We start from the raw sequence: 26,806 nt of genomic DNA on the forward strand, positions 1-26,806 counted from the left end.
GTTTAAAAATAACGGGAGATCACAGGGCAGAGAACACAGAATAAAAAATTCTAAATTCACTTCCATTGTGTGTGTGTGTGTGTGTGTGTGTGTGTGTGTGTGTGTACGTGCATACATGTGGCACACACAGCACACATGTGGAAGGCAGAGGACAGCTCTCGGGAGCCCATGCTCTCCTTCCACAGTGGGTTCTGAGAATCAGATGCAGGTCTCAGGCCTGCGGAGTGAGCACTCAGACCCCTCAGACCCACTGAGTCATCTCACTAGCCCCGTATGGTCACTTTTATGACTCTTTATAAAAAACCATATAGTTACCATATAGCAACTCCAAAGGGTTGTATCTATTTAAAATGCTATCTTAATGACATAAGTATTAAATAGTCTTCTTAAAAGTTTCTTTTAAATCAGAAGTAGTTTTATTTAAAGTAAAAAATAAGTATTATCTCTTAAAAAAAAAAAACAATAAACCCAACGTGCCGTGGGGCAGATGATCCCACAGCTCACTCAGGTTTGGGTGAAGTAGCGTTCCCCTCCCCTTAAGTTATGGCACATGTGGAGGCGCCGATAGGCACACAGAGGAAGCTGGAAAGGGGGATATCTGGTCCAGAGGTCACCCAGGGCTCATCTGGCTTCAAAGGTTGAGGGGCTCTTGATCTAGACAGATCTGTGTCTCAAAGTGCCAGTGTATATGGGCCAGGAAGCTCTAGTCACAGATGGGTTCAGAAAGTGAAGTCACAAAATCTGGTCAGGAGCAATGATGGCTAATGAACGCAAAATCTTCTTGTCAGTGCATTTTCTACTGCATCCCCACTGCTCCGCATGCTTTCTGGCTGTGGGATCCAACTTTATATGCAGACATTTAACAATAAAGAGGATTTTCCAGCATGCTTAAGCCAGACGCCTAAACTAGCAATTTATACCTAAGCTAAAAACTAAATACGGCCCTTAGCATCAGCAAATATTTGATTATTTTCTCTCAGTTTACAACTCTTTTAAATTGTGTTGTAAACTCTTTGAACAATCTTTTGTACAGTGTTTAGTACAGCTCTGATAGTAAATAGAATACTAGCAATAAATTATATACACCGCAAAGGGAAAAGACGGTAAGTAATCCGCACTCCGAGGAATTCTAAAGGGAAACATTTTAAAGTGTTAGCTTTGTAGAGGTAGAGAAGGTTCCCTCTTTACATTTCAAATTCCTGCCAGCTGGAGACCTGTACTATGCACAGGTACCTCATAGGCTTTTAAAGACAGGTTCTTACTGTACGTAGCCTTGGCTGATCTCGATCAGAGATCGGCCTGTCCCTGCCTCCCAAGTGCTGGGACTGAAGGCATGCGCCACCATACCAGCTATATGGTAGGTTCTTAACAGACATTCCTAACACTGTATGGATGATTCTGACTTATACCCAGTGTTGATGCTACCAGGAAGAGAAGATTCAGAATTACAAAGGTGTCCCACCTTTACCAAGTGTCAGATACCCCAGAGATTCTAGGAGGGGTTAGCTCTCTTAATTGAACTGTATACACACATACATAACATTTATCTTATGTTATTCCCATACATCACTGGGTCTGGGAATCGTGCAGGGTTAGAATTAAAAATTTCCAATGCCCTAGCATGTGCCAAACTGTAGTAACAAGGTACCCCAAACTCTGCACTCCTTTTACTGTGCCCCAAGTGATGACCTGGTTAGGCCCGCGGACTCAATCAGACATTATACACACAAACACATCCATGAGACCGCATAGCACTGGGGAGATTGCCCACTATTTCCCACTTATTAAGATCTGGGTCATATTTCTCAATGCTCTGGAGATACGTCCCCTTCGAGTAGGAGTACCCGCCGGTGACATAGATGCATCCGTTCATGATGACAGCCCCACACTCCATCCTCCTCTCCATCATGGGCGCGGTCTCTCGCCACTCGTTTTGTTCTGGGTCATAGCACTCTGTAATGGTAGTCTGCCCACCAACTAAATAGAGCTTGTTTTCAAACGGAACTGAGCACAATCCATATTCTTTTGGGAAGGAAAAAAAAAAAGAAGAGCAAAATTTTAATTCTGATAACAAAAGGGCTATCACACTTTGGGTATAATAACTCTGCAATTTAGAACACAAGAGTAGGGACATGATGACATTTTGATTCTGTCACCCTCTTTTGTACACTGAGGCTTAAAATTCAATCCCTGACAACTGACTCAGATGGCTGCTGGGCCATTAGGCCCCCCCCGGGGAATAATCACCATTGATGCTGATTCCTAAGATGGCTCTGCATGGTGACAAGAAGCCCACCCCTCACACCACCGGCTTTCCGGGAACTGTCCAGCATATGGAGCTCTTCGTTGACATCCATCGTCACTCTTGACAGCTGTCAGCTTTCTAGATGACAGCAGCAGTGTCCTCCTGACAGGACATGATACTAGGTAACTAGGTTTCCCAAGGTCTCCGCAACCCTGCGACCAAGGACAGACCGCCTGAAGTGTCAGCTACCACTCGCTTCAGAGGATGGCCAGGCTAGCTCCCCTCACGCTGCAGTCCAGCCAGGGGCACAGGAGAGAAAGGCAGACATCCAAGTTCATGACTATCATACTCGGCCACCACGAAAGACGTCCCCCAGCAGAAGGTTGCTGTGGGGCTCAGGGCCCTGTGGGACCTACCTCACCTAGACCGTCAGAGAGTTTTCATTTCCTTTCTCTCCTTCTGCTGACTCTTCTAAGTACCATGATATGAGACAGGCCAGGGGCAAGAAAAACAACATACAAGTGCTTCAGTCTGGGATGTGAGCAGAATTGGAAACACCATGGTGAGGTGGAAGGCATAAGCCTCAGCTAACCAGGACAGCTACTCCCTGGCTTTCATCACTGCTGCCAGGAGGGAATACTGTCACGCTGCCAGAACTTACAGAACTTACCACTTTTTTTTTTTTTTTTTTAAAAAAGGCCCCAAACCACGATTTTTGTTTGGAATCTTCTGAATTCTAAATTTTGGTAACAAGCCAATCAAAAATAGTTTAAGACCTGTGGCAGCCAAAAACATCATACTGTGCAAGGTGCTAATTAGTATCTTTAAAAATTATCTCATCAGGAAAAGTTTAATATAAATGAAAACTTCACAGCTACAACTGCACATTTCTATTGACTTGTACTATATGGGGGTCACTGAGTTTCAATTTCATGTGCCTTCTAACACTAGGCTTAAGTAATATTGCCTTTTAGACTCTTTTAAGTATATAATAAACCATATGCAACTCATTGACTTTATGGGACACTTATTTTTTTATTTTTTAAAATTAATTTTTACTTTATTGTCTATGTGTGTCTGCATCTATGTACATATGTGGACCTTGTGCATGGCTGGAGCCCACAGGGGCCAACACATGGGTACTAAACCTAGGTCCTCTGCAAGGGCAGGAAGCACTCTTACTCTCTGAGCCAGCTCTCCAGTCCTAGGACACTTATTTTTAAAGTGATCCCTGTTTGGTCGGAAGCATCACCCCAGCTCCCTAACACCCCTTTACACAAAGAGTCGGGATTGTTTGCCTGGGGGCTTCACCCCAACTCCATTTCAAGCCCCACTTCCCTTGGAGTTGCCTTAGTCCAAACTCCACCTCCGAGAAAGCCCAGCAAATGGTAGCCCTCCCCAGGGAAGGTCAAGACCTCTCCCACAGGCTACTTAAATTGCCCCCAGAGAATGACCACGTGGTCTCCCCCCCCCCTCTCCTTCCCTTTTCATGTTTTCCTGGTGCCACCTGGGAGCATCTTTAAACATGGGCATCTTTTATTTGGTTTAATTTGGTGTTATTGGAATTATTTGCATCAGTGGAGAGACTTATCTTAAGAAAAACTTTACAATCCCCCTGTTTCATGCACATTAAATATATTAATGTAAACAACTGTTTTCTAATTGTTTTGTTGTTGTTCATTCTATTTTTTTTCTAAATTGGGGGGTTCGTCTTATTTTGTTTTTTTCAAGACGGGGTTTCTTTTTGTAGCTCTGACTGTTTCCGAACTCTCTCTGTTGACCAGGCTAGGCTCGAACTCAGAGATTCACCAGCTTTAGCCTCCTGAGTGCTGGGATTAAAGGCTTGCACCACCACTGCCTGGCTGTCTTTTTTCTAAATTGTAAATCTGATTCTTCAAGTATTGAGTTTTGGAAGGATAAGTGTGACCACCAAATAAACAGATTAATATGGGACTCGGGATTTAACATGGTGTTCAAAACGGGGCAACGATGGAGAGCATGGGCCCTAGAGAGGCTACTTGGGCTAAACCTCATTTCTAACAAACATTAGATGGCTGACTTTGAGTAATGTATTTAATGTCACCACTTCAACCACCTGTTGAACCAGTAAGCAACAGGAGCACCCTAACTCACAGGGTTCCTATAAGGTTCAAATATGACAGTGTGCTGGGAATATGGCTTCGCAGGTGAAATGCTGACCATGTGTGGTGGTCTGAAAGAAAATGGCCCCCAAAGGGAGTGGCACTAGTAGGAGGAAGTGTGTCACTGTGGGGGCGGGCTTTGACGTGTCTTTTGATCAAACTTCCCTCAGTGGGACTGTCAGTCAGCTTCCTGTCGCCTGCAAGATGTAGGACTCTCAGCTTCAGCACCACGTCTGCCTGCACATCACCATGCTCCCTGCCATGATAATGGGCTGACCCTCCGAAACTGTAAGTGAGCCACCCTAATTAAATATTTTCCTTATAAGACTTGCTGTGGTCATGGTGTCTCTTCACAGCAATAAAAACCCTAACTAAGACACGATGTATGAGGACCAGAGTTCGGAACTCTAGAACCCCAAATACAACCCCTAAACCCTAACCCTGCAGGGGGCAGAGAGAAGGGGATCCCCAGCGTAAGCTATACTAACCTAAATAATGAGCTCTGGGTTCACTGGGAGACCCTACCTCAGTATATAGTGGAGAGCAGCCAAGGAGACAATATCCATCTCAGGCCTTCACATGCAAGTTCAGTGTGCTTGTGCACAATGTGGACACACATACCCCCCACACAAGCATGTACACCACACACACAGTGTGGACACACATACCCCACACACGAGCATGTACACCACACACAGTGTGGACACACATACCCCAAACACAGCGTGGACACACATACCCCACACACGAGCATGTACACCACACACAGTGTGGACACACATACCCCACACACGAACATGTACAACACACCACACACAGTAAATAAATAAATATATAGTGCTATGGTTTGAATATGGGTAGTATCCCCCAAAGGACTACACATAAAGACAGTCGCTAGGACACTGATATTGGGGGGCGCTATGGATTATAAGAAGGTGGGGCTGGATGAGGGTTCCTGAAGAGTACTCTTTGACTCTGGCTACCCCTCCCTCTGAGCTAACTACCCACTTTAACACGCTTTCATCAGAGACCAGACCAAAGAGGCACCCAGTCTTGGAAAAGAACCTCACACTGTGAACTAAACAAACCTTTTCTAACTAAGTTCGTTGCCTCAGGCATTTCATTGCAATATTGTAAAGTTGACACACATAAACAGATTAATACACGGGAAATGATTGAAATAGTGTGCCTAGCCAATACCGAGTAAACATTAGCCATTGCTCAGAATGCCCTAATATTATTACTTTCCACTATGATTTCATTGTTCGCAACAGAAAGTGATGGAGTATTATCTAGACTAGACAATATGTCTGGACTACTAAGATCAGTGTCAGAGCCAGGGCAGCCTGCAGCTGAAGTCTCCTCTCATGTGAAGATGTCAGCATCCACAGAAGCAGCACCAGACGCAGGAGAGGTGCGGGAGCAGCTACATGGGATGACAGCAAGAAAGGCTGCTCCACTAAGCTGAAGCTGGTTACTCAGTGATCACATCGCAGATGATGGACTTTGAGACGGGCAGAGTGCGGGTACTGGGCCACCACTTTCAAAATGTGATTGTGAAAAAGTTTTCTAAGTTACCAACCCCTCATTTCCAAATATGAGAATCAACGATAGACAATACCTGTGCACAGAATTTCAGTGAGAATGGAAGATAGTGACGCATGTGAAGGGCTTAGACACTCCCTAAGCTACATATTGTGCACTTAGTTAGTTAGCTCCTGCTGTTAGTCACAGATATCTCAAGCGTGCAGATTTTAATTTCCCTCTACAGTAACCCCCAGAAAGCCTGATGCTCTGCAGAAAAAAGTGGTTCAAAATAGTAAGGTGACGTGATGCAAGTTCATCCAAATGCAGACTCTTAAACACATGGCATAACTGTAACAGTCTGAAATATTCTCTTTTCCACAGTGGGGCTGAGCCAGGGCCTACCCCATGCTAACCGCAAGCAGAATCCCTGGACTGTACGCCACCCCCTGAAATAGGTTAAGAATAAAGACAGCAAAAAGGAGCCAAGGACCTAGCTCAGTGGATAAAGCACTTGACATCCAAGTGTGAGGCCCTGAGTTCAGACTCCAGCGCTCACATCAAATGCTGGGCTTAACAAGCATGCCTAAAATCCCAGGGAGGGAATATGGAGACAGGACAACCTAGGGACTTGCCAGACAGCTAGTCCAGCCAAGTAGGTAAGCTCCAGGTTCAGAGAGCAACCCTGTCTCAAAAGATAAGGTGGTGAGGCAACCGACCAATACACCTGAGGCCTTCTTCTAGCCTACACACACACACACACACACACACACACACACACACACACACACACACACATCACAGAAGCAAGGCATCTCCTTTGATAGACAACACTTTCCTATATGACTGTTAAGGAAGCACACAGACAGGGCTCTGCATATCTAGGAACAGGTGTTGGATAGTCCCAGAATGCAGAGCAAGCATGCTTCTAAAAGAGAAGAAACACTTGCCCAACCTTAAACTCTATGCACTGTTCCGACAATCCTAAAGACCAGAATTATATACTTGAAAAAGGATTCTTATTACCTGGGTGTGGGCTAGCGGTAATGAGGCTCCATTCATTGATGTCTGAGTTATAGCTCTGCACCTTGTCATAGGTGCAGCTTCCTCGGTAGCCACAGTGGCCGCCAATGACATAGATAACTTCATGCAGGACACAGGCAGTAGCATTTCCCACACCTGTAAGACAATTAAAAACCACATCTTAGATTGCTCATGCTTTTCTGAAATGAATACCAACCTTTTGTTATTGTCTTTGTTATTAGGGAAGATAAATGCAAAAGCACCGTGTTAGGTGCTGAGGGGTAGAAGTGAAAAAGGAAGACTTCTTGGGCTCTCTCGGGAGTACAAACAATTAGAAAATAGTTAGAGGAGGGGGGAAATACCATGAAGAGAGATACTAACATTTGTCAGGTCTAAGAGACATTGCTTTGGACTGGAGAAATGACAGCACGGGGGACATGATTTGCCCTGGGCCTGGTGGTTAGGACTCCGCAGCAGAGGAAGGCGGAGCTGCTGTGCACAGAGCAAAGCCCCACAGAGGCACATCTGGCAATGCCAAGTAGGCGAGCACAACGGGACATGAGAATTTAGGACAGAACGTAAGTTGACGCTACGTCTGGGCTACATTCGGCAGGACATTTCAGGCTTATAAACAGAGGCAGGAAGAGACTGAAAAGGAAGGAGAGGACTCAGAAAGATTCAGGTACCAGCTCACATAAGGACTAGCCGGTGCTTTGGGTGTGAAGGGAAGGGCAGGGGTGAGAGATGAGTCAAGCAGATAGGCTTCAATGACAAGACAAACCAGGCTGATTCTGAGTCCTGAACAGGGAAAACTGAGAGACTCTAAAGCCACAGAAAAATGAGGAGGCGAAAACAGGTTGGGCCAGGCAAGAAGGGAGGCTCATTTTCCTTAACAACACGCAGCTTTAAGTCTTTCAACCAACTTTGATTAACACTGTTAATGTGCCTGGTGCATCTCCTTGTTGATCTCTACTTCAGAGGAACAGTGGGTTTACAAGCAAGGTAGTTATGAAAAAGAAAGACCCAGGGGTCCCAAAGAAGCCAATTTCTGATCTGTATATCCCTAAATGCCCTTCCCTCCAAAGAAAATGAAACCGAAATTTGACTCTACTCAAATCCAGTTTACCTAACCAGAAAAGGTGTTACTTAACTTCAGAATGCAAGTAAAACCAACTGAGAAAACTTAATATTATTCTTTCTACTGGAAAATGGGAAAGTAAATTTTTGGCAATAGCCCACCCATAAGAATAGGTCAAACAAAGTTGCAGGAGCTGACGCTGAGTGATACCCTCCCCTGGGTCACCCAGGCAGAAACCAAGTTTTCAAATGGAAGTCAATACACCTCTGCTCCTGTCTGTGGCTCACACTCGTAATCCCAGCAGCTGCGAGGCTGAGGCCAGAAGACCGCGGACTTGAGGATAGCCTGGGCTACATAGCAAGACATTGTATCAAAAAAATAAAAGAATGAATCTCTGTGATTTCAAACACCAGCTGGCATTTGGGAGAAAATAGCAGAGTACGGAGATTTCCCACACCACCAAGGCTAGGGTAAAATCACAAGGCTTTCTTTCCCAATAGCTACAGAGGGCTAGTATTCCACCCCACCTTCATCAAGCAGTTTCAAATATAACTCTTAAGATTTTCAACAGAGTAACAAATTTTCATCCCCAAAGATATATTATCTATAAAACCTGTCAGTTGCTACCATTAAGAAATAAAAACAGTAACACCTGCAGGTTTAAAACTGCTGCTATGTACTTGAACCTGGCTTGTTTCTTCTGTGGCAGAGGAGTCTGAATGGTCAAGATCGGCCTCTCAATCAGTAAACCCTAGGCACATTCACGTAAAGCCAAAGCCTATACAGGGGCAGGCTCTCTGCTATCTTCTCCTCCCCCCCCCCCCGCCCCCACACACATGCAGCTGCCTGTGAAAAGCAAGCCCGGTACCAAGGCTTCCCGAGTGCAGCCCTCTGCTCGCAGTGGGCTATATGAACATGGACCTTCAGCTTTCTCAAGAACCCCAGCTAGCTGATGCTGCTCTCCCTGTCAGACAGATGGCAAACCTGGCCAGAGGGGCCGAATCACTCGCCCAAGTTCAGCAGAGGAAGTCAGAGCTGGGACCCAGGCAGTCTGACTTCAGAGGCAGTGTGTGATGACAGGACCATCTGCCTTTAAGCTTCCGGCTTGTCATCCAAGAATCACATCAGGTCAATTTCTGGTTCGGGTCACATTCCCACACCCTCACCAGTGTTAAAAAAGCAACAGAAAGGCCTGGGAAGAAACATTCGGGACAAAATGACACCAGCTTGTTAAGAATCTACCAGCTGATTTTTTTGTTTGTTTTTTGTTTCTTTTTGTTTCTTTTCCCCCCAGCCCTGGAGGGAAGAAGAGCTAGGCTAACTAATCTCAAAAATACAGTGTTTATCAGGCAGACCCTGGGATTCAGTGTGCTTGGCTCTGTGGCCACAGGAAGTAAGACTACTTTGTCTCTGTTCTTTCTTTATTTGGAAACAAGCCTGCATCCCAAAAGCACGGTTGTCTGTCTCTGGTTCTCAGGAGAACGAACAATGTTACATTCTGAAGGCATTAGCCTTACATAGTAAGAGACCTCATAGATCTCTTCTAAGAGAGAAAAGCTGGCTATTGAAAAGTGGATCGATACCAGATGTGGCGGTGCACACCTTTAATCCCAGCACTTGGGACAAAGAGGCAGGATCTCTGAATCTGAGGCCAGCTTGGTGTATATAGCAAGTTCTAGGCCAGCCATGGCTACATAGTGAGACCTTGTCTCAAAAAATAAGATAAAATAAAAACAAAGCAGAATTGAAAAAAAACATTTTAAGAGCAAATAAAAAGGAAAACCATGAATTAACAAAACTAGTCAGGTCAGTCTGAACTGGATATAAATTAGGACTGGGGTAAGATCTAGAAGGATGACGTAAGGAGCAGCTTGAATTATACTATTTCCTTACACTAAAACGCTTTATGCCATTTCATTAAAAAAATTTTAAAGATAGAGTCTTACATAGAACTCACTACCTAGGACTTCTCATTGTCTTGTCTCTGCTTCCTGAGTGCTGGGACCATAGGCGTGAGCCACCAGACCAGTTTAAATGGTGCTGGGGATGAAACCCAGACTCAGCGTGTGGAAGGCAGGCACTCTACTGACAGTTTTTTGTGCAGCTTTCTTTAAGTCCAGACAAGCTGGTGACTGTTTTTACCCAGACAATGCTGGGCCGAATTGCTTGTGTAATCTCCTGCTGTAGTTCCTCCGGATTCTCTCGGTGTGCTGTGTTCTTCCTAAGATTGCTTCCCAAGGAGAGCAGATGGCGGCCTGACCTCGAGCGTGTAAAACCATGGGACCGGTCAAAGCTACACTTACCTTTAATCATGTTTGCGATAGGAAGCCACTTCTCTTTCAGCGGATCATAGAACTCGGCTTCTTCTGCGGGAGCCCCTTTTCTGTAGCCACCCAGAGCATAGACGCAGCCCCCCAGGGTGACTGCACAGTGGTAATACCTGGCATTGAGCATGGGCACGCCTTCGGTCCACTCGTCACCCTCGCTGTTATAGATCCACACTGTGTCAAGAGCATCTATGTTGTCTGTCCTGTACCCTCCAGTTACATAAATGTTGGGTCCTAAGCATGTGACACCGTAACTCTCCCTGGTATAATCTGGTATTTCTGCTCCCTGAATCCAAACATTTGTCAGAGGATCCCATATGTGGACCTCTGATAAAGGATGCCAGTAGTAGCCTCCAATAATATACATGGTGGCTGTGGACCTCTGGGAAATCTCTCTATGCATGGGGTTCAAGGCATTGTAGATGAGGGAGCGTATCTTATTCTCAGTTAGCAGGCAGCTTCTCTGAAGGCCTAAAGCTGTCTTTAAGTACACGGGGTCTACATCTATGTTGATGTAGCTCAGCAGATCGCACAGGCATTCGATTCGACTCTCTACATCATGAGCAGTCCACTTAATGACCGGCTCTATGACAGCTTCTTCCTTCCAGACGTTGAGATTCTTTCTGGACAAGATAAAGAGAAACTTTTCAAGGCTGATTTCCAGAAATTCTTCTTGCTGCCACACTTCCTTAAACCGCGAGCACAGGATTCTTCGGGATTCCTTCTCTAGTTCTGAACACACGTGAAATTCTGCAAAGGAGTGCATCCCGATACAGTTATCAATATCCAGGTGCCTAACCAAGAACTGCTCGCAAGCCTTCTTGACCGAAAGGAACTGCAGCAGATCGGCTGCTTCAAGAAGGCTTTGTACATTTCTTTTAGTTATCTCAATTTGGGAAGTATATGCATAATTTACAAGGCCTTCCAAGATGTCATGGTGGATGCCAAACAGTTTGATTTTACTTTTAAATTTTTCTTTCATGTCAGCTGTGAACATGGCCTTAAAATAATTGCTGCAGGCAGCTAAAACGACTCGGTGACAGTGGAAGATTATGCCTGAAGGGCACTGAAGGGTAATATCAGTAAACAATCCATCCAAATAAAATGTTCTGAATGCATCCAGAAAATCGACTGGATGTGCCGAATCCTTGAAGAGATAAATGTAATCTTCTTGTCCTTTCAGAGCCATGGCTGCAATGGACATAAACAAAAACATTTTCAGTCTTGTGTGGCACCACTAATAATTAACGTTAAATATTCCAATCATCAGACATTGATGACATCAGGCGTATTCCAAAACCAGACTGCAGTCACCCAAATACCATATGCAAAATGTGCTGAACTATTTATACGATGGTCTATTTAAATTCAGGATAGCTCGGAGCCCTAAATGAGGCCCCTGGATTTTTCAGTTGTCCATTTGCTAAGACATCCTTACTGCCCCCGGTTGCCCAATATCTGCAATCTGTCCCAGTCTGGCAGTTCCTCAGAGTTCACACTCCGCAGGCCAAGTGTCCGAGGGGGTCACCCCGCAGCAGCTCGGCCCCAACCCACCGCTTCTCTCTCGATTTCAAAGCACACCGAGATGCCACCAAGATTGAGAGACTCTCAGAAAAGGGATCCCTGCGCCCCGCCGCTGGCTGACAGCAGAAGAGCCGCTCGGCCCCGAGCTCGGTTCTCCAGCCCGCGCTAGCCTGGGCCCGGGCCGCGTTCCCGCCGGGAGAACGCCCCGCCCCGGGGCCCCGCGCGAAGGTTCGACTCCGGGGCGTCGCGCGTCCCCGTTGGCCGCTTTCCGCGGCCTCGTCCAGGACGGGAGCGCAGGTGTGGACGACCTCCCCACCCCCGGGACCCACGCGCCCGCCCTCCCACCCGGCCCCGCACGGCCATTGTCTGCGCTCCGCTGCGCGCGGGCTCGAGGGCGGCCTGGTCTCCCACGCGGCCCGCTCGTCCCTCCGGCCGGCCCCTCCCGAGCTGCTGGGCTCCGACCTACCTCGCCGGCGGCAGGGGAGACGCGGACCCGGGCTAGCGGCCGGCGGGGGTGGGGACGCCTCCCGACCCTCTGACCATCTTTGGAAACGCGCGGCGGGGCGCGGCGGAGGCCGCCTGCTAGTGCAGCTCCAGCCCACAAGGCGCTCCCGCTTCGGCGGCCCGCGGCTCCCCGCCTCCGCCCGCAGCCCCCCGCAGCCCCCACGCCGGCTCCCGCAGCAGGTGGGCCGCGTCCCCGGGTCAGCCCCGCTCGGCTCGCGCGCTCACGCCCATCGCACCGCCCGCTCCGGGATAAACCCCGAGTCCCCAGTTGACGCCGGCGGGGAGTGGGCACGGGTACCTTCTCTCTCCCTGGAGACCTCCTACCAGCCCAGGTCCGAGGGCACGGTGCGGGGGTGGGGGAGAGAGCGCAGAGAAGGCGGCGAAACTAGGGTCTGGGATTAGGGCTGCCTTCAGATGCCACAAGTAGCCGCTTTCGCACAAACTCCATGCTGCCTCCAACAGAGCGCGCAGGAAGGAGCCTTGGGGCTGCTCAGCACACCAAGAGTTAACCTGGAAGCTTCCAGGAAAAGTGGGGGTAGCCTGGGTCAAGGCTTGAGTCCAGACACTAAGATTCAAGCGGCTGTAAGGGGCAACCGCCAGCCTTCTGTTGATGTCCATTGTGCTACACTCGAAAGTCCACTTTCTTATCGCAACAAAAGCTGAGAATCACGTTTTTATCAGCAAGATTTTGAAGAATTTAGGAGCATCTCATAAGGCTGGGAACTGGTAATCGGGTATGAAAAGATAGTCCACGGCTGTCACCCTGGAAGGTCAGGGTGAACTAGAGAACTGAGAGAACGCGAGAACTAAGGTGGTTCTTAGAGTATTGCAAGAATGAAAGCGTGTACAGACATATAGTGGCCATACCTTACATGATGGGAGAACTCTGAACACTTAAGCGCAGAAAACCGAGCCACAACCTCTGCTGAAATTGCACCAGAACAGCCAGGAAGCCAACTTCTGTTTCTACCCCCACTTCCACTTCTGGACCAACCCGGGAAATATAAATATGTCAAAACGGACCACAGGCGTTTGTAGCCCACCCCCAGCTTTCCCAGCCAACTCCCTCCAATCAGACTTCTAGGGTGGCAGAGGTGGAGGCAGCTCTTGCCCCGCCTCCTTGCTTCTTCCTCTCCTTTTTCTTCTATTTTTATACACCCTTCTCATGTCCCTGCCTGCTTTGAGCCTCTGGGAGGGACAAGTGATGATGATTGGCCCTCTTGCCAAGCAAGCTCTGAACAAATGCATGCTTGTTCTCCTTTGAGTGGTTTTAGTTTAATTCCACATCCTAGTGTTGATGCCGGGTACTGGCTGTGTAGGACCTCACAACCTCCACTCCAGATTTCGGAAATCTTCATTCTGTTGAAGAGCACCACGTGATATTTAGAAAAAATAAATTGGCCAGAGTCTGGCCAATGATTTAATACCACAGTAAGAAAGCAAAGGAGGCTTTGATAAGGGGTCTAAAGTTCACTGTCACTTACCTAACACAGCCTCGAGCAAGCACGTGCATACGCGCGCGCATGCGCTCACACACGCATACACTTGGGGAGGCGTATAATTTTTTTTTTAATCTACTCACCTTTGCAGTGGTCTCTCTGGTTTTTATCTGTGATTTTGCCCTGCTGGGAAATGAACCAGCAGTCTCTTCGATAAAGCACCAAGTGAAGAGTAACTACTCTTGCAATATGCCCCAGGGTTTGTGTTTCTCTATGCAACAGACAGCCTTGGCTATCCTGGAACTCGCTCTGTAGACCAAGCTAGCCTCGAACTCACAGAGATCCACCTGCCCCTGCCTCCCAAGTGCTGGGACCAAAGGCGTGAGCCACCACCACCTGGCTGAGGGGGGGGGTGAGTGGGTGTGTGTATACATCACGTGTGTGCAGAACCTACAGAAACCAGAAGAGAGACATTGTTGGATCCCCTATCACTAGAGTTACAAGACCGTGAGCTGCCATGAGAATACTGAGAACCAAACCCTGACCCTCTGCAATTGCAACCAGTTCTCTAATGCATGAACCATCTCTCCAGCATCCCACAGAAATACATCATAAGAAAATGCGTATTAATAGGTTCTATACCTAACTGGTAGAATCATAACAGTATACGATAGATAACTCTTGAGTAGAGAGGGTCACTATACTGCTATGTGTGCAAAATTTTTGCAGATTGTTAAATTAGAACTTTTGCTTCCAAGCTATCGGCGATGCCTCGCTCCTCTCATCTGAGCAGAGTCGGCTAATGCGAGAGGATTCTGAGTTTGAGGCCACCCTACAGAAAACAAAAAGACCCTGTCTCAAAACGAAACAAAACTTTTGCTTATTGTGTCTAATGCTCCCTAGTTCTGAATTATTGCTTAAAAATATGTTGCCTGAGACTAGGGATAAAGCCCGATGGCTAAGGTGCTTGCTGCACAAACACGAACACTCGAGTTCAACTCTCACAACCCACTTAGACAGCTGGGCACAGAGACCTGTGCTTGTAATTCCAGCACTCAGAATGCAGAGACAGATGGACTCATAGGACACAGGACAAGCCAGTGCAACCTCAGCCAGGAGCTGCGGGCCCCAGTGGGAGACACGGTCTCAAAAATCAAGGTATAGAGTTCCTAACTAACGACGCCAGGGGTTGACCTCTGGTATCTATGCACACACATCACATGTTAATCAGCCTCACCTTGCCAAGAGAAGCCTGGGGCATATTGCAAGAGCAGTTATTCTTCACCTGATGCTTTATCAAAGAGACTACAGGTTCATTTCCCAGCAGAGAAAGACCACACCAAACAAAAACCAAAGAGACCCCTGCAAAGGTGAGTAGATCTGAAGCCTTCCAGACCTGTGAGTAGCATCCATAAAGAAAACAATGTCAGGAAACAGACCACCCAGGTTCCAAGTCCTAATGAAATATGGGCCCAACCAGAGATGAGACTAAAGGATTCTCAGCAGATATAGAGCTTGGCATGGAGTTGACAATGAGTCCACATCATATTTCACCTTTCGAAGAGCTCCTGGCTTCTAAACATTATTTTTACTTCATTAAAACATCACTAAGTAAAGCCCTTCCATTAAATGCTAGATATACTAATTGTGGTATCCTTATCAGCATGAGTAGGTGGTAGGCAAAGAGAAATTTTTATAGACTTCATTTACATATCAGTCATTACTGATAAAAATGGTAGGTATAATTTTATAAGGCTGATGCATACATGTATTAAATTGTACACTACTTCCAGCTCAAACTACCCAAGGAAAGTTCAAAGTGCATGCTTTGTACAGTCCACAGAGGTGTATCTGTCTGGCTGTCCCCAGGAGCTGACATGTCTTGGCAAGTTCTCTGAAAGTTGTAGTGGTATTTCATTTGTATTTTAATAAATAAAGCTTGCCTGAAGGTCAGTGCAAAGCAGCTATACTAGCCAGCCATACAGGCCAGGCAGTGGTTGCATACGCCTTTAATCCCAGCAGCCACATTAGTTAGCCTTAGAGGCCGGGCAGTGGTGGTACACGCCTTTAATCCTAGCACTAGAGAAGAATATAAGGCAGGATGACGCCGTCTTTCAGTCTGAAGATTTCAAAGAGGTAAGAGCTCTCTTCTAGTGGCTTGGCTGCTTTGCTTTTCTGACCTTCACGTTGAACCCCAGTGTCTGTCTCTGGGTTTTTATTATTCGTGCTACAGGAATTCTTCCTATAAAGTAAGGAAGTGATCCAGGCAGTGGTGGCGCACTTCTTTAATCCCAGCATTCGGGAGGCAGAGGCAAGTGAATCTCTTGATCGGAGGTCAGCCTGGTCTACATAGTGAGTTCTAGGACAACTAAGACTACACAGAGAAACCCTGTCTTGAGAAACCAAAATAAAATAAAAAGTGAACTTTATGGGGTTGAAAAGATGGCTGAGTACAATGTTCGTGGCACAAGCATCATGCCCTGAGTTCAGATTCTCAGCATGAAGAACCAGGCACAGCTAGGCACCGTGACACACACCTTTAATGCCAGCAGTGGGCAAAGGTGGGGGATGGTAGGAGGATCTCAGTGAGTTCAAGGCCACCTGATCTTCATAGCAAGTTCAAGAAGAGCAGGGCTCTGTAGAGAGATCCTGTCTCATAAAAACAAAACAAACAAAAACAAAACAACAGGCACAAGGCCAGCACTGGAGAGGCAAAGATAGCCTAGCCAAATTGGGGAACTCTAGGTCCACAAAGACCTGGTTTCAAAAATAGGGTGGAGAACAATTACGGACACACCTGACATCAGCCATCAGTCTCCACACACAGGCCAGTCAGGTGCACACATTCCAACACACCTGCAATGACCCCCACAGACAAAGACATTCTAATGACAAATATTTTTCAAGTCAGAAGGTGTGGCGTTTTGTCTTTGGTTGCCAACTCTCCAAAGCCTAGAATCAGGTGGGAAGGGAGGTTTTTTAGTTTCTGTCATGTTTGCTTTTGAATGTTTAGGTAGGGTCTCACTAGATCAGGCTGTCCTGGAACTCACAGAGATCTGCCTGCCTCAGCCTCCTGAGTGCTGGGATTAAAGGCGTGCATCACTATGCCTAGTTCCGTGTAATTATTTTTATTTCAATGAATAACATGATGAAACACTACTTACTATTATACAGTACACATATGTATGTCAGTTCTCTTCAAACTTAAAATTCTCTAGAGGGAGCTGGAAAGATGACTCAGCAGCACTGGCTGCTCTTCCAGAAGACTTGGGTTCAGTTCCCAACACCCACATGGTTGTTCACAATCATTCATAACTCCATTTCCAGGGAATATCATGCCCATTTCTGAACTCTCTGGGTACAAGCATACACATAGTACACTTACATACATGTAGGTAAAAACACTCATACACAAAAGAACTAAAATAAACCTTTTTTAAAAAATCTTCTGCAAGGCATTCATCTTCATGAGATATCTGACACTCAGACTCTGGTATTGTTTGGTAGGTATCCCGGAAGTATTTGGTAATTAACACCCAAAACTGTGCAATAAGGGTATTATCTGGATTTAAACATGCAAGGAACCATCAATAGTTTTCTCGGGGAATATACTTTTGTACTGAATTTGATTGTAATCCCAACACTGAGGGCAGAAGAATCTTGAGTTCCAGGTCAGCCTGGATGACAAACTAAGATCCTGTTTCAAAATTTTTAAACATGTGTGGGGTCAGGGAGATGGCTCAGTAGATAAGCCATCTTACCTACTGCCTGTGTGCCTGAGTTCAAATCCCCAGCACCCACGTAAAGCTAGGCAAGGCTGCAGGCTCCTATAATGCCAACATAGGGTTGGGAAGGCAGGCACACCCCAATAGCTCATTGGCCAGCCAGCCTAGCTCAAACAGCAAGCTTTCAGTTCATTGAGGGATTGTCTCAAGGCAAGAAGGCAGACTATGGTGAAACAGAAGACTCATACCGTGTTCTGACTTCTGCATGGGTTCATGTGTGCCCCACATATTCATGTGCATGCACCACACATACACGCACCCCCCCACGCACACAGTGTATGTTCATATTGAATTGAAGATAAAATATTGTTTGAAACTGGTGAAAAGAATGTGACTTTCATATTGCAACAAAATCGAGAATATGAGCCATCAAGATGCCTCTGCCATCAGAGGCCCTTGCCACTATTTCTGATGGCCTGTTAAAGCCCCAGGACTCACAGTGTGGAAGGAGACAACCAACTCCCTCAAGCCATTCTCTGACCTCCCCCCCCCACACACTGTGACATGAACACACACAATTATATAAATAACTATAAATGTTTAAAAATGCCAGACTATGACTGTAGAGTATTAGAAAAAGGTGAATGAAAGCTAGGTGGCAGTGGCAGCACGTGCCTTTAATCCCAGCAATTGGGAAGCAGAGGCAGGAGGATCTCTGTGAGTTCGAGCAGCTTGGTCTACAAAGCGGGTTCCAGACAACCAGGGCTACACAGAGAAACCCTATCTTAAAAAAGAAAAAAGAAAAAAGAAAAAAGAAAAAAGGAAGGAAGAAAAGAAGGTGAACAAGCAAGTTTTTTTTCTGCATTGGTTATAAAACCCTATGTAGCAACCAGTATTCAGTTTTATAAATATTTTTGATAGCTGCTTACATATACAATTGAAAACCTGTCACTTAAAAGTAAAAGAGAAACTAATTTTTTTTCTAAGTAACATTTTCCATAAACAATGAGAGTCTCCAAGAATTCCTGTTAGGAAAACATGACTTGTTTCCATATGAACCATCATCACATAGACACCACTCTGCATAACATGAACAAGAATAGATTTAGCTCTTGGCTCCGAATAATTATCCCAGAAACCCTCACAAAACACATCTGAAAATGCCCACAGCGGAGCTAGCACAGCCGCGAGGGCAGATTAAATGTGGGTAGGAGAGTTTGCTCGGTTCATCCCTCTGCGGCTGCATGTCCTCTCCCTTTATTAGTGCACGGAGGACCCCTTCTCCCGTGCTCTAAAGACAGTCTGTCCTGCGCTGGGTCGGGAAGTTACTCTCACCCCCAGACCTACTCACACCATTAACAGAAAATGCTGTACCCATCCAATGGCTCCCTGCAGGTAGCTTACTGTTCTTTCTTTCTTACCTTGAAACAGTGTATGAGATGTTAAAGGGAAATCTCTAACTATCCCCTAGAGCTGCTTTCAACAAGGAGATAAAAATTTACATACTGTAAAAATAATGAATACGTGGGTGGAACAGAAATAGTATTGGGAAAAGTACACCAGAGGTGTAATTATAGCTCGCAATACAAATGGCCTTTAAAGGCATAGTTTTGATTTTATTTATTTATTTTTTTTAAAAATTGGGTTAAGGGGCTGGAGAGATGGCTCAGCAATTAAGGGTGATGGTTTCTTTTCCAGAACATTCAGGTTGAATCCCCAATATCCACATTGTGGTTCACAACTGCCTGCAAATCCAGTTCCAATGTGTCTGATGTCTCACCTGGCCTCTGAGAGCACTAGACATGCGCAAAGAGAAATCACACATAAGCACTAAAAAATTAAATGTAATAAAAAAAACCCCTGGGTATACGGATGCATGCCTGTAATCTTAGCACTCAGGAGGTAGAAGCAGGTGGATCAGAAGTTCAAGATCATTTCTGTCATAGCCGGGTGGTGGTGGCACATGCCTTTAGTCCCAGCCCTTGGGAGGCAGAGGCAGGAAGATTTTTAGGAAACCAGTCTTGTCTACAGATTGAGTTCCAAGACAGCCAGGGCTACACAGAGAAATCTTATCTCAAAACAAACAAACAAACAAACAAACAAACTACCTCTGTCATAAGAAGTAGGTGACTGAATTATGTTGTAGGATATTATTTTAAGGTGTGTTACTTTTGTTTATGCTGTGAAACATTTGTTTAATGAGATAAAGATGTATCGCTTTTACTTATACTGCATTTGTTTGACTCCGTGAACCTATGATTCTTTACCTGTCTAAAACACCTGATGGTCTAATAAATATAATAATGTCTAATAAAGAGCTGAACAGCCAGTAGCGAGGCAGGAGAAAGGCTAGGTGGGGCTGGCAGGCAGGAGAGTAAATATAGAAGGAGAACTCTGGAGAAATGGGGAGGAGTAAGAACAGGGAAAGGAGGATGGCAAGGGCCAACCACCCAGTCACTCAGCCAGCCATGGAGAAAGAGGGAAAGTAAGACATACAGAAGTAAGAGAAGGAAAAAGCCCAGAGGCAAAATGTAGATGGGATAAGTTAAGAAAAGCTGGTGAGAAACAAGCCAAGCTAAAGCCAGGCATTTATAAGTAATAGTTAAGCCTGTGTGTGATTTATTTGGGAACTGGGTGGTGGCCCCCCCCCCCCAGGAATAAAAAAAAAAATAAAAGCCAAAAAAATCAAAGACCTGGAGTAAAAAAAAAAAGTAAAACAATCAACATCAGAACTATGTCTCAATTTATTTTTAAATTTTTACTATGTATATATAGGTTTGTCTGTGTGTGTTCAGCTTCTCTTGGAACTGAAAGAAGGATTTAGGTCTGTGGAAGATGAGGCTATAGTTGAGATACCCAATGTGGGTACCAGGAACCCAACTCATTTTATATTCAAGAGTACCAAGCCTTCTCTCCAACCCAAAATATTAAATACTCACGTGAAGACTGCCATATCATGGCAAAGATATAGACAATATGATAAGGAATTTTGTTATTGTTTTTTGAGACAGGGCTTCTTTGTGTAGCCTTGGTTATCCTGGAACTCACTCTGTAGACCAGGCTGGCCTTGAACTCACAGAGATCCACTTGTCTCTGCCTCCCAAGTGCTGGAATTAAAGACCTGTGCCACCACTGCCCAGCTAAAAATTTTCTTAATGTATAAATATTATTCCAAAATTTGTAAGATGAATATATAAATGTATTTAAACTTCCTGTCATGATATTAATGGTCATATAAAGTACTAACTGATTCTAGAATAGGTTTCATTTATCTTCCTGTACATGATTTCAGGATTGAGTCTGAATCAGGTAAGGAAGAATTAAATTTGTGTACCCCGGATGTATTTAATAGATTGTGGTTCTTTAATCTCTCTGAGATCTACTGCTTATGACATTTAAAATGTTTAAGTTTTCTCAAGTGAACTGTGACCATTTCTAACAGCAGCCTCTGGAGTCTCTGAAAGGATGATGAAGCCCCACAATGATTCCACTTGGATTGTGGGAAAGCCATTGTGTCGACAAACACCACCCAAAGGTCTACCTCGGACTAAAAACCGCTCAGAGCATTTTCAAGGTGGTTAACTGAGATGGTTCAGCCTCACAGACCCCTCCAACCAGGGCTTCAGATAAGACCTGCCCTTTCCTATCACACCGAGACTGGACAACAGCCAGCTCTTCCAGGCTTGACCATTATCTCAATTTTCTTAGGGTCCCCTAAGGATGCTGTTGCCCCCAGACAACAGGATTCTTAGGGTGCCCTGAGAATGCTGCTGCTGCCAGACAACAGGAAGTAATTTTAAGAACATGACACCCATAGTCCCAAGAGTTGGGGTGGGTGGTGCTTGTGCAATCAATTATGGATGTTTGTCATTGTTTACGGGGGATTGGCTACATGTTGTTATTGGTCATGGTCAGGGAAGAAACTAAGAAAAGGAGATTAGATTCAAGGATTTTTATTCTGAAAATAAAATAGGGGGCCTATAAGAATATAGGTATATAGGGATAACAGGATAGATTACTGAATCTTCTTTAGCCCTAAAAAAGCAACTACTAGTCTTAAATATTTTACATTCATTTAGATTTTTGTACATTGGTACAAGTTTAAGGTTATTTTTGTTATACTATATACATACCTATGTGTGTGTATATATATGTATGTATATGTACATATACATATATATGTACATATACATACATATATATATACATATATTTCTACTCTTTTTGGGAGGATTTCGAGAAAGGTTTTCTCTGGGTATCTTTGGCTGTCCTGAAACTCACTCTGTAGACCAGGCTGCTCTCGAGCTTGCAGAGATCCACCTTCCTCTGCCTCCTCAGTACTGGGATTAAAGGTTGTGTCACCATGCCTGGCTTATAGTTCTACTCTTGTTTAAGGTATTGTTACCTATTCAGCTCATTTAACAAACTATTATTACAAACTATTTAGAATAGTTAAGAGATATAGCTTAGTGTTAGTCATCTAACAATCAACCTTGTTGCAATGTTAGGTATGTTTCCAAGGTCAAACAGAGATATTTTCAATAGATAGAAGTTCTTTAAACACGTCAGAGATCTACAGAATACAGGATTTAAGATGTTTTAATAACATAAGGCCTCTGTGAGTTCGAGGCCAGCCTGGTCTACAAGAGCTAGTTCCAGGACAGGCTCTAGAAACTACAGGGAAACCCTGTCTCGAAAAACCAAAAAAAAAAAAAAATATCATAAGGCTTTTCATGACTGTGCTCCTGGTGGTACCAATCTACTTCATAGAAGATGATGGGCATCGAAGAACCTCCATATGGAGTTGGCTTTCTTTGTGGCAAAAGTTAGCCACTGGGCAAGAAACTGCCTTGCCTTGACTGCTGACAGTATGATGTACAAAATGAGTAAGCAGGACACACAAAAAGGTGACTGCCAAACTTTGCCAAGACAAGATAGGTCAGCCCTTCAAAATTCCTGCTTCATAGTAAAGTCTGTCAGATATTCTAGGCATGTAGGCCAAAGACAGATGTCCCAACATTACAGAGGAACCTTGGGTGATTGTCAAGACGGCCAGATGTCTCTGTTATTTCTATAGCTTTGGAAGTTGTTTGGTCGCACTTCCTGTTTACTCAGGTAATATGTCTTTCTTTGATCTCTGTTGGAGCTGAAGACAAGATAGTTACAGTTACAGTTTTTCTTGTTACCAAATCCAGAAAAGAAACAAAGAGATGTAAAGTGTATAAGGTTGAGAGACATAAAATCTTACTTGTTTATCTAAGAAAATGCTTTGAGTTCTAAAAAGATTGCTTTGGGTTGTTAATACAACCCAAATATAATGTTAATATAGGAAAGGAAATCAGGTACAAAACTTTTGACTCACCAAGATAGGATAGATAATGGAATATTTTCTCTGATTTTGCCAAATGCAAATGGACTGGACATTGTGAATCTAATTCTTACATGATAATTATTCTTATTTTAAAACTTTTGCTGCATTAGAGTTAAAACTGTCCCTTTTTATTTAGACAAAATGGGAAAATGTTGTGAGATATTTTGATCACACTCTTATTCCCAAGACTACCAATATACTTTACTTTGAACCAGGGGGAGGAGCTAGCTACCAACTGACCAAAACTAGCCATAGAAGTTTTGGGTGACCAAGGACATATGGAGAGACACAAGAAGAAGTAGGAAAGCATTTAGGATGATTCTTGGCCCTTTTTGGATTAAGAAAGGAGAGAGAGAGGAGGTCACTGGTCACTTCACCACCACTTCTCTCTGGTCATTAAGTTCTTATCCTGATACCTGACTTGTGAGCTCTTATTGATAAAGAATAGACAGCTGGGCAGTGGTGGTGCACACCTTTAATCCCAGCACTTGGGAGGCAGAGGCAGGCGGATCTCTGTGAGTTCAAGGCCAGCCTGGTCTACAAGAGCTAGTTCCAGGACAGGCTCCCAAGCTACAAAGAAACCTTGTCTCAAAAAACAGTTAAAAAAAAAAGAAAGAAAAAAGAATGATTAGATAAACACTTCAGAAGTGTGTCACTAGGAGTGTGCTTTGAAGTTTCAAAAGCCATACCAAGCCCAGAATCCCTCTCTCTCCCTACTGATCATGAAGTCACTCTCAGTTACTGATCCAGCACCTGCATTCCACCTTGCTCCCTAACATGATGATAATGGACTAAACCTCTGAAGCTGTAAGCAAGCCCCAGTGAAACGTTTTCTTTTCTACGAGCTGTGTGCTCATGCTGTCTCTTCACACTGACCAAGCTTTAACAAATACAGAAGTACCAAAGCAATCTCTCGTATCAAATCAAACCATAATGGAATAAAAGTAAAATCCAATAGCAAGAAAAACTATATACAAATACATGGAACTGATCGGTCTTGAATAATCAGCAGGCTACAGATCAGTGCAAAGTGAAACAGATAACGAATTGGAGAATAAAAGTACAACAGCCGCAGGGGGGAAAAGCGATTAAATGAACAACTGGTTCCCTGGAAAGATAAACAAGACCAACAAACCCTTAACTAGGTTAACCATAAGACAGAGAAGGCCTATATTAATAAAATTAAAGATGACAAGACTGGAAAAATGGCTCAGCTATTTAGGATGCATACTACTCTTCCAAAGGTCCAAAGTTCTGTTATCAGCATCTATATGGGTGACTCACAGCCAGTTGTAAATTCAGCTCCAGGGGATCTTGTGCCCTCTTTGGCTTCTTTGGCATCTGTACTCACATTGCACACATTCACACAAACAGCATATACAGAAGATAAATCTTCAAAAGAATTCAGAATTAGAGACAAAAAAGGAGACCTTTCAACAGAGATCAATGAAATCTAGAGGCTCATTCAAAACACTTTTACATCTTTTTATTCTAGTTGAAAATATATAAAAGAAATATATAAATTTCTAGACACATATGACTGACCAAACTTAAATTAAGAGGATATAAACTAAATAGACCTATAATGAAAAATGAGCTTGAGGCAATAATACAGTATCTCCCAACCAAGGATTCCTGTGCAACCCTTAAAGAACCAACAGTGTCTCTCAAACTATTCTATAAAATAAAAAGACAAGGTGTGCTATCAACTCAGTCTAAAAATCCAGTATTAGCCTCATAATAACTGTTCTAAAACCTAGTTTGATATCAGATGTAGGTAAGGAGGGACAGAGAGGTGGCTCAGCAGGTAAAGGTGCTTGTTGCCAACTCTGAAGACCTGCATTTCCTACAGTAAGACCCTCTTTCCAAACACAAAACAACAGAACAACACAAAACCCCCAATCCAAACCAAAACATAAAAAAATTACATTATATCTACTGAGTATTTATGATTAATTATGAACCTATGGATTAGCATGCATTTATAAAAATGTGTAGATCAGCAGATATTTGGCTAATATTCCTACATCAAAGTCTCTTTACTGTTGAGTATTTATACAAGTTCATACTTTTCACAACTGAATTGCCAAATATATAGTACACTATTTAAACTGGCAAGCTGAAGCCAGGCATGGTTGTATACATCTGTAATCCCAACACCTGCATACAAGCAGGCAGGACTGAGAGCCTGAGGTCTGTCTGGTTTACACAGCAAGACCCTGTTTTGAAACAACAAAAATAACAGCATATCATAGTAATTATCTATGATGCTATGATGCAAACATAAAACATGAAGAAAATATGTATTTCAATTTAAAAGGAAATTCTGATTGATGAAAACTTCCAACAAGAAATACTACATTGGGGCTGGGGAGATGGCTCAGTGGTTAAGAGCACTGGCTGCTCTCCCAGAGGTCCTGAGTTCAATTCCCTGCAACCACATAGTTGCTCACACTGTCTGATGGGATCTGATGCCCTCTTCTGACATAAAGTCTAAAGAACAATCATATACATAAATAAATCTTTTTTAAAAATTACATAATGGGATGGTTAGATGGCTCAGCAGTTAAGGACACTTGTCACCAACAGTGATGACCTGAGTTCAATTCCTGGGACCCACATGGTGGAACAAGAACCAACTCCCATAGGCTGTCTTCTGACCTCCAAAACATGCACCATGGCGTGCCTCAACCCACACGAATAAATAAAACCTAAAGTACTGTACCCTTATTTTAAAAATATAGATTTCAGAGGATATTATATACATTTGAAAGCCTTTTATTCTTTTTTAAAAAGATTTATTTATTATGTATACAGTGTTTGGATGCCTGCAGGCCAGAAGGCACCACATCTCATTACAAATGGTTGTGAGCCACCATGTGGTTGTTGGGAATTGAACTCAGGACCTTAGGAAGAGCAGGCGGTGCTCTTAACCTACTGAGCCATCTCTCCAGCTCCCAAAACCCTTTTATTCTCATGTGAATAAAGTATCCAGGTTTCCTTGGTGGGGGTGGGGGATGGAGAGAAAATAAGCTGATATTTCTTGCATTTCAAGGACTCTTCAATGGCATCTTTAACACGCTGCAAACAGTTTATGTGGTTCCCTCTCCTGCTTTCAGAGATGCCTAAAAATGCTCCTAGTTTGTCATCAACCCTAATTAGGTGATCTTCATGCTCAGCACAAAGCTCTCCACTGACTGGACGCACATTGGCTCATCACAACTGGGTTCAAGCATGCATGTGCCTAAGGCCTTGGGCTCTGTGTAATTCCCATGTTGGGCCACCTTGGATGAGTGTTACTGGGATGGGGGGGGGGTGAGGACGTGAGTCAAAGAATCTCAAGCTAACTCCAAAAGATTTTAATTATATTTTTTTATTATAAGGGGCAAACTCACGGAACAGGAATGAGAAGTCCAACCTCAGGTGTGTAATACAGGAATGAGAGAGAGGGGGAGGGAGGGGAAGGGGAGGGGAAGAGGGAGAGGGAGGAAGAGGGGGAGAGAGAGAGAGGAGAGAGAGGGGAGAGAGAGAGAGAGAGAGAGAGAGAGAGAGAGAGAGAGAGAGAGAGAGAGAGAGAGAGAGAGAGAACGCACCCTGGGCAGGCCAGCGGTTTTTCTCTGGGTACCCAAAAGGTCATGCCCTAACCTGGTCCAGCCTCTTAAAGGTTATTGGCTGAAGAAGGTTTCCCATCAGATGAGGGCAGTTTGCAGCACCTCTTGCAAGGCAGTGTTAGCACCCATCACACCTCCAGCACTAATGCCTTCCTCAGCAGTGGGTTATGGGTGAAGCTCAACCTTGAACACACACATCTCTATGACTTGCTCAGCAGAGGATGAGCGCATCAGGCTGTATTCAACATTTCTAATTACTGGAAATAATTTATTTATTATGTATACTGTTGTCTG

The 26,806-nt window shown here is 44.4% G+C and overlaps 1 protein-coding gene across 3 annotated transcripts; it reads right to left on the minus strand.

Moving 5' to 3' along the window:
* Positions 1–254: 254 nt before the first annotated feature.
* On the minus strand, positions 255–13,441 carry Klhl23 (kelch like family member 23). Of its 3 annotated transcripts, none has more exons than XM_038337781.1 (4): positions 13,234–13,441; positions 10,315–11,529; positions 6,937–7,089; positions 255–2,022 (listed from the first exon to the last, which is right to left on the minus strand). In XM_038337781.1, the coding sequence occupies exons 2-4, from the start codon at positions 11,525–11,527 to the stop codon at positions 1,712–1,714; spliced, it is 1,677 nt and encodes a 558-aa protein (XP_038193709.1). In that variant the 5' UTR covers positions 11,528–11,529; positions 13,234–13,441; the 3' UTR covers positions 255–1,711. The 3 variants fall into 3 exon arrangements, with proteins under 3 accessions (XP_038193709.1, XP_038193710.1, XP_038193711.1); XM_038337782.1 differs by lacking the exon at positions 13,234–13,441 and adding an exon at positions 12,665–12,820; XM_038337783.1 differs by lacking the exon at positions 13,234–13,441 and adding an exon at positions 12,329–12,401.
* Between the last annotated feature and the right edge of the window lie 13,365 nt (positions 13,442–26,806).

Source organism: Arvicola amphibius, chromosome 7 (assembly GCF_903992535.2).
Source record: "Arvicola amphibius chromosome 7, mArvAmp1.2, whole genome shotgun sequence".
NCBI classification, from domain to species: Eukaryota; Metazoa; Chordata; class Mammalia; order Rodentia; family Cricetidae; genus Arvicola; species Arvicola amphibius.

Coding starts and splice junctions, on each gene's coding strand:
- Klhl23 (XM_038337781.1), bottom strand. CDS start 11,527: ATGGCTCTGAAAGGACAAGAAGATTACATTTATCTCTTCAAGGATTCG. Junction 7,090..10,314: donor TATCGCAAACATGATTAAAG/GTAAGTGTAGCT, acceptor ATTGTCTTACAG/GTGTGGGAAATGCTACTGCC. Junction 2,023..6,936: donor TACCGCTAGCCCACACCCAG/GTAATAAGAATC, acceptor CCTTCCCAAAAG/AATATGGATTGTGCTCAGTT.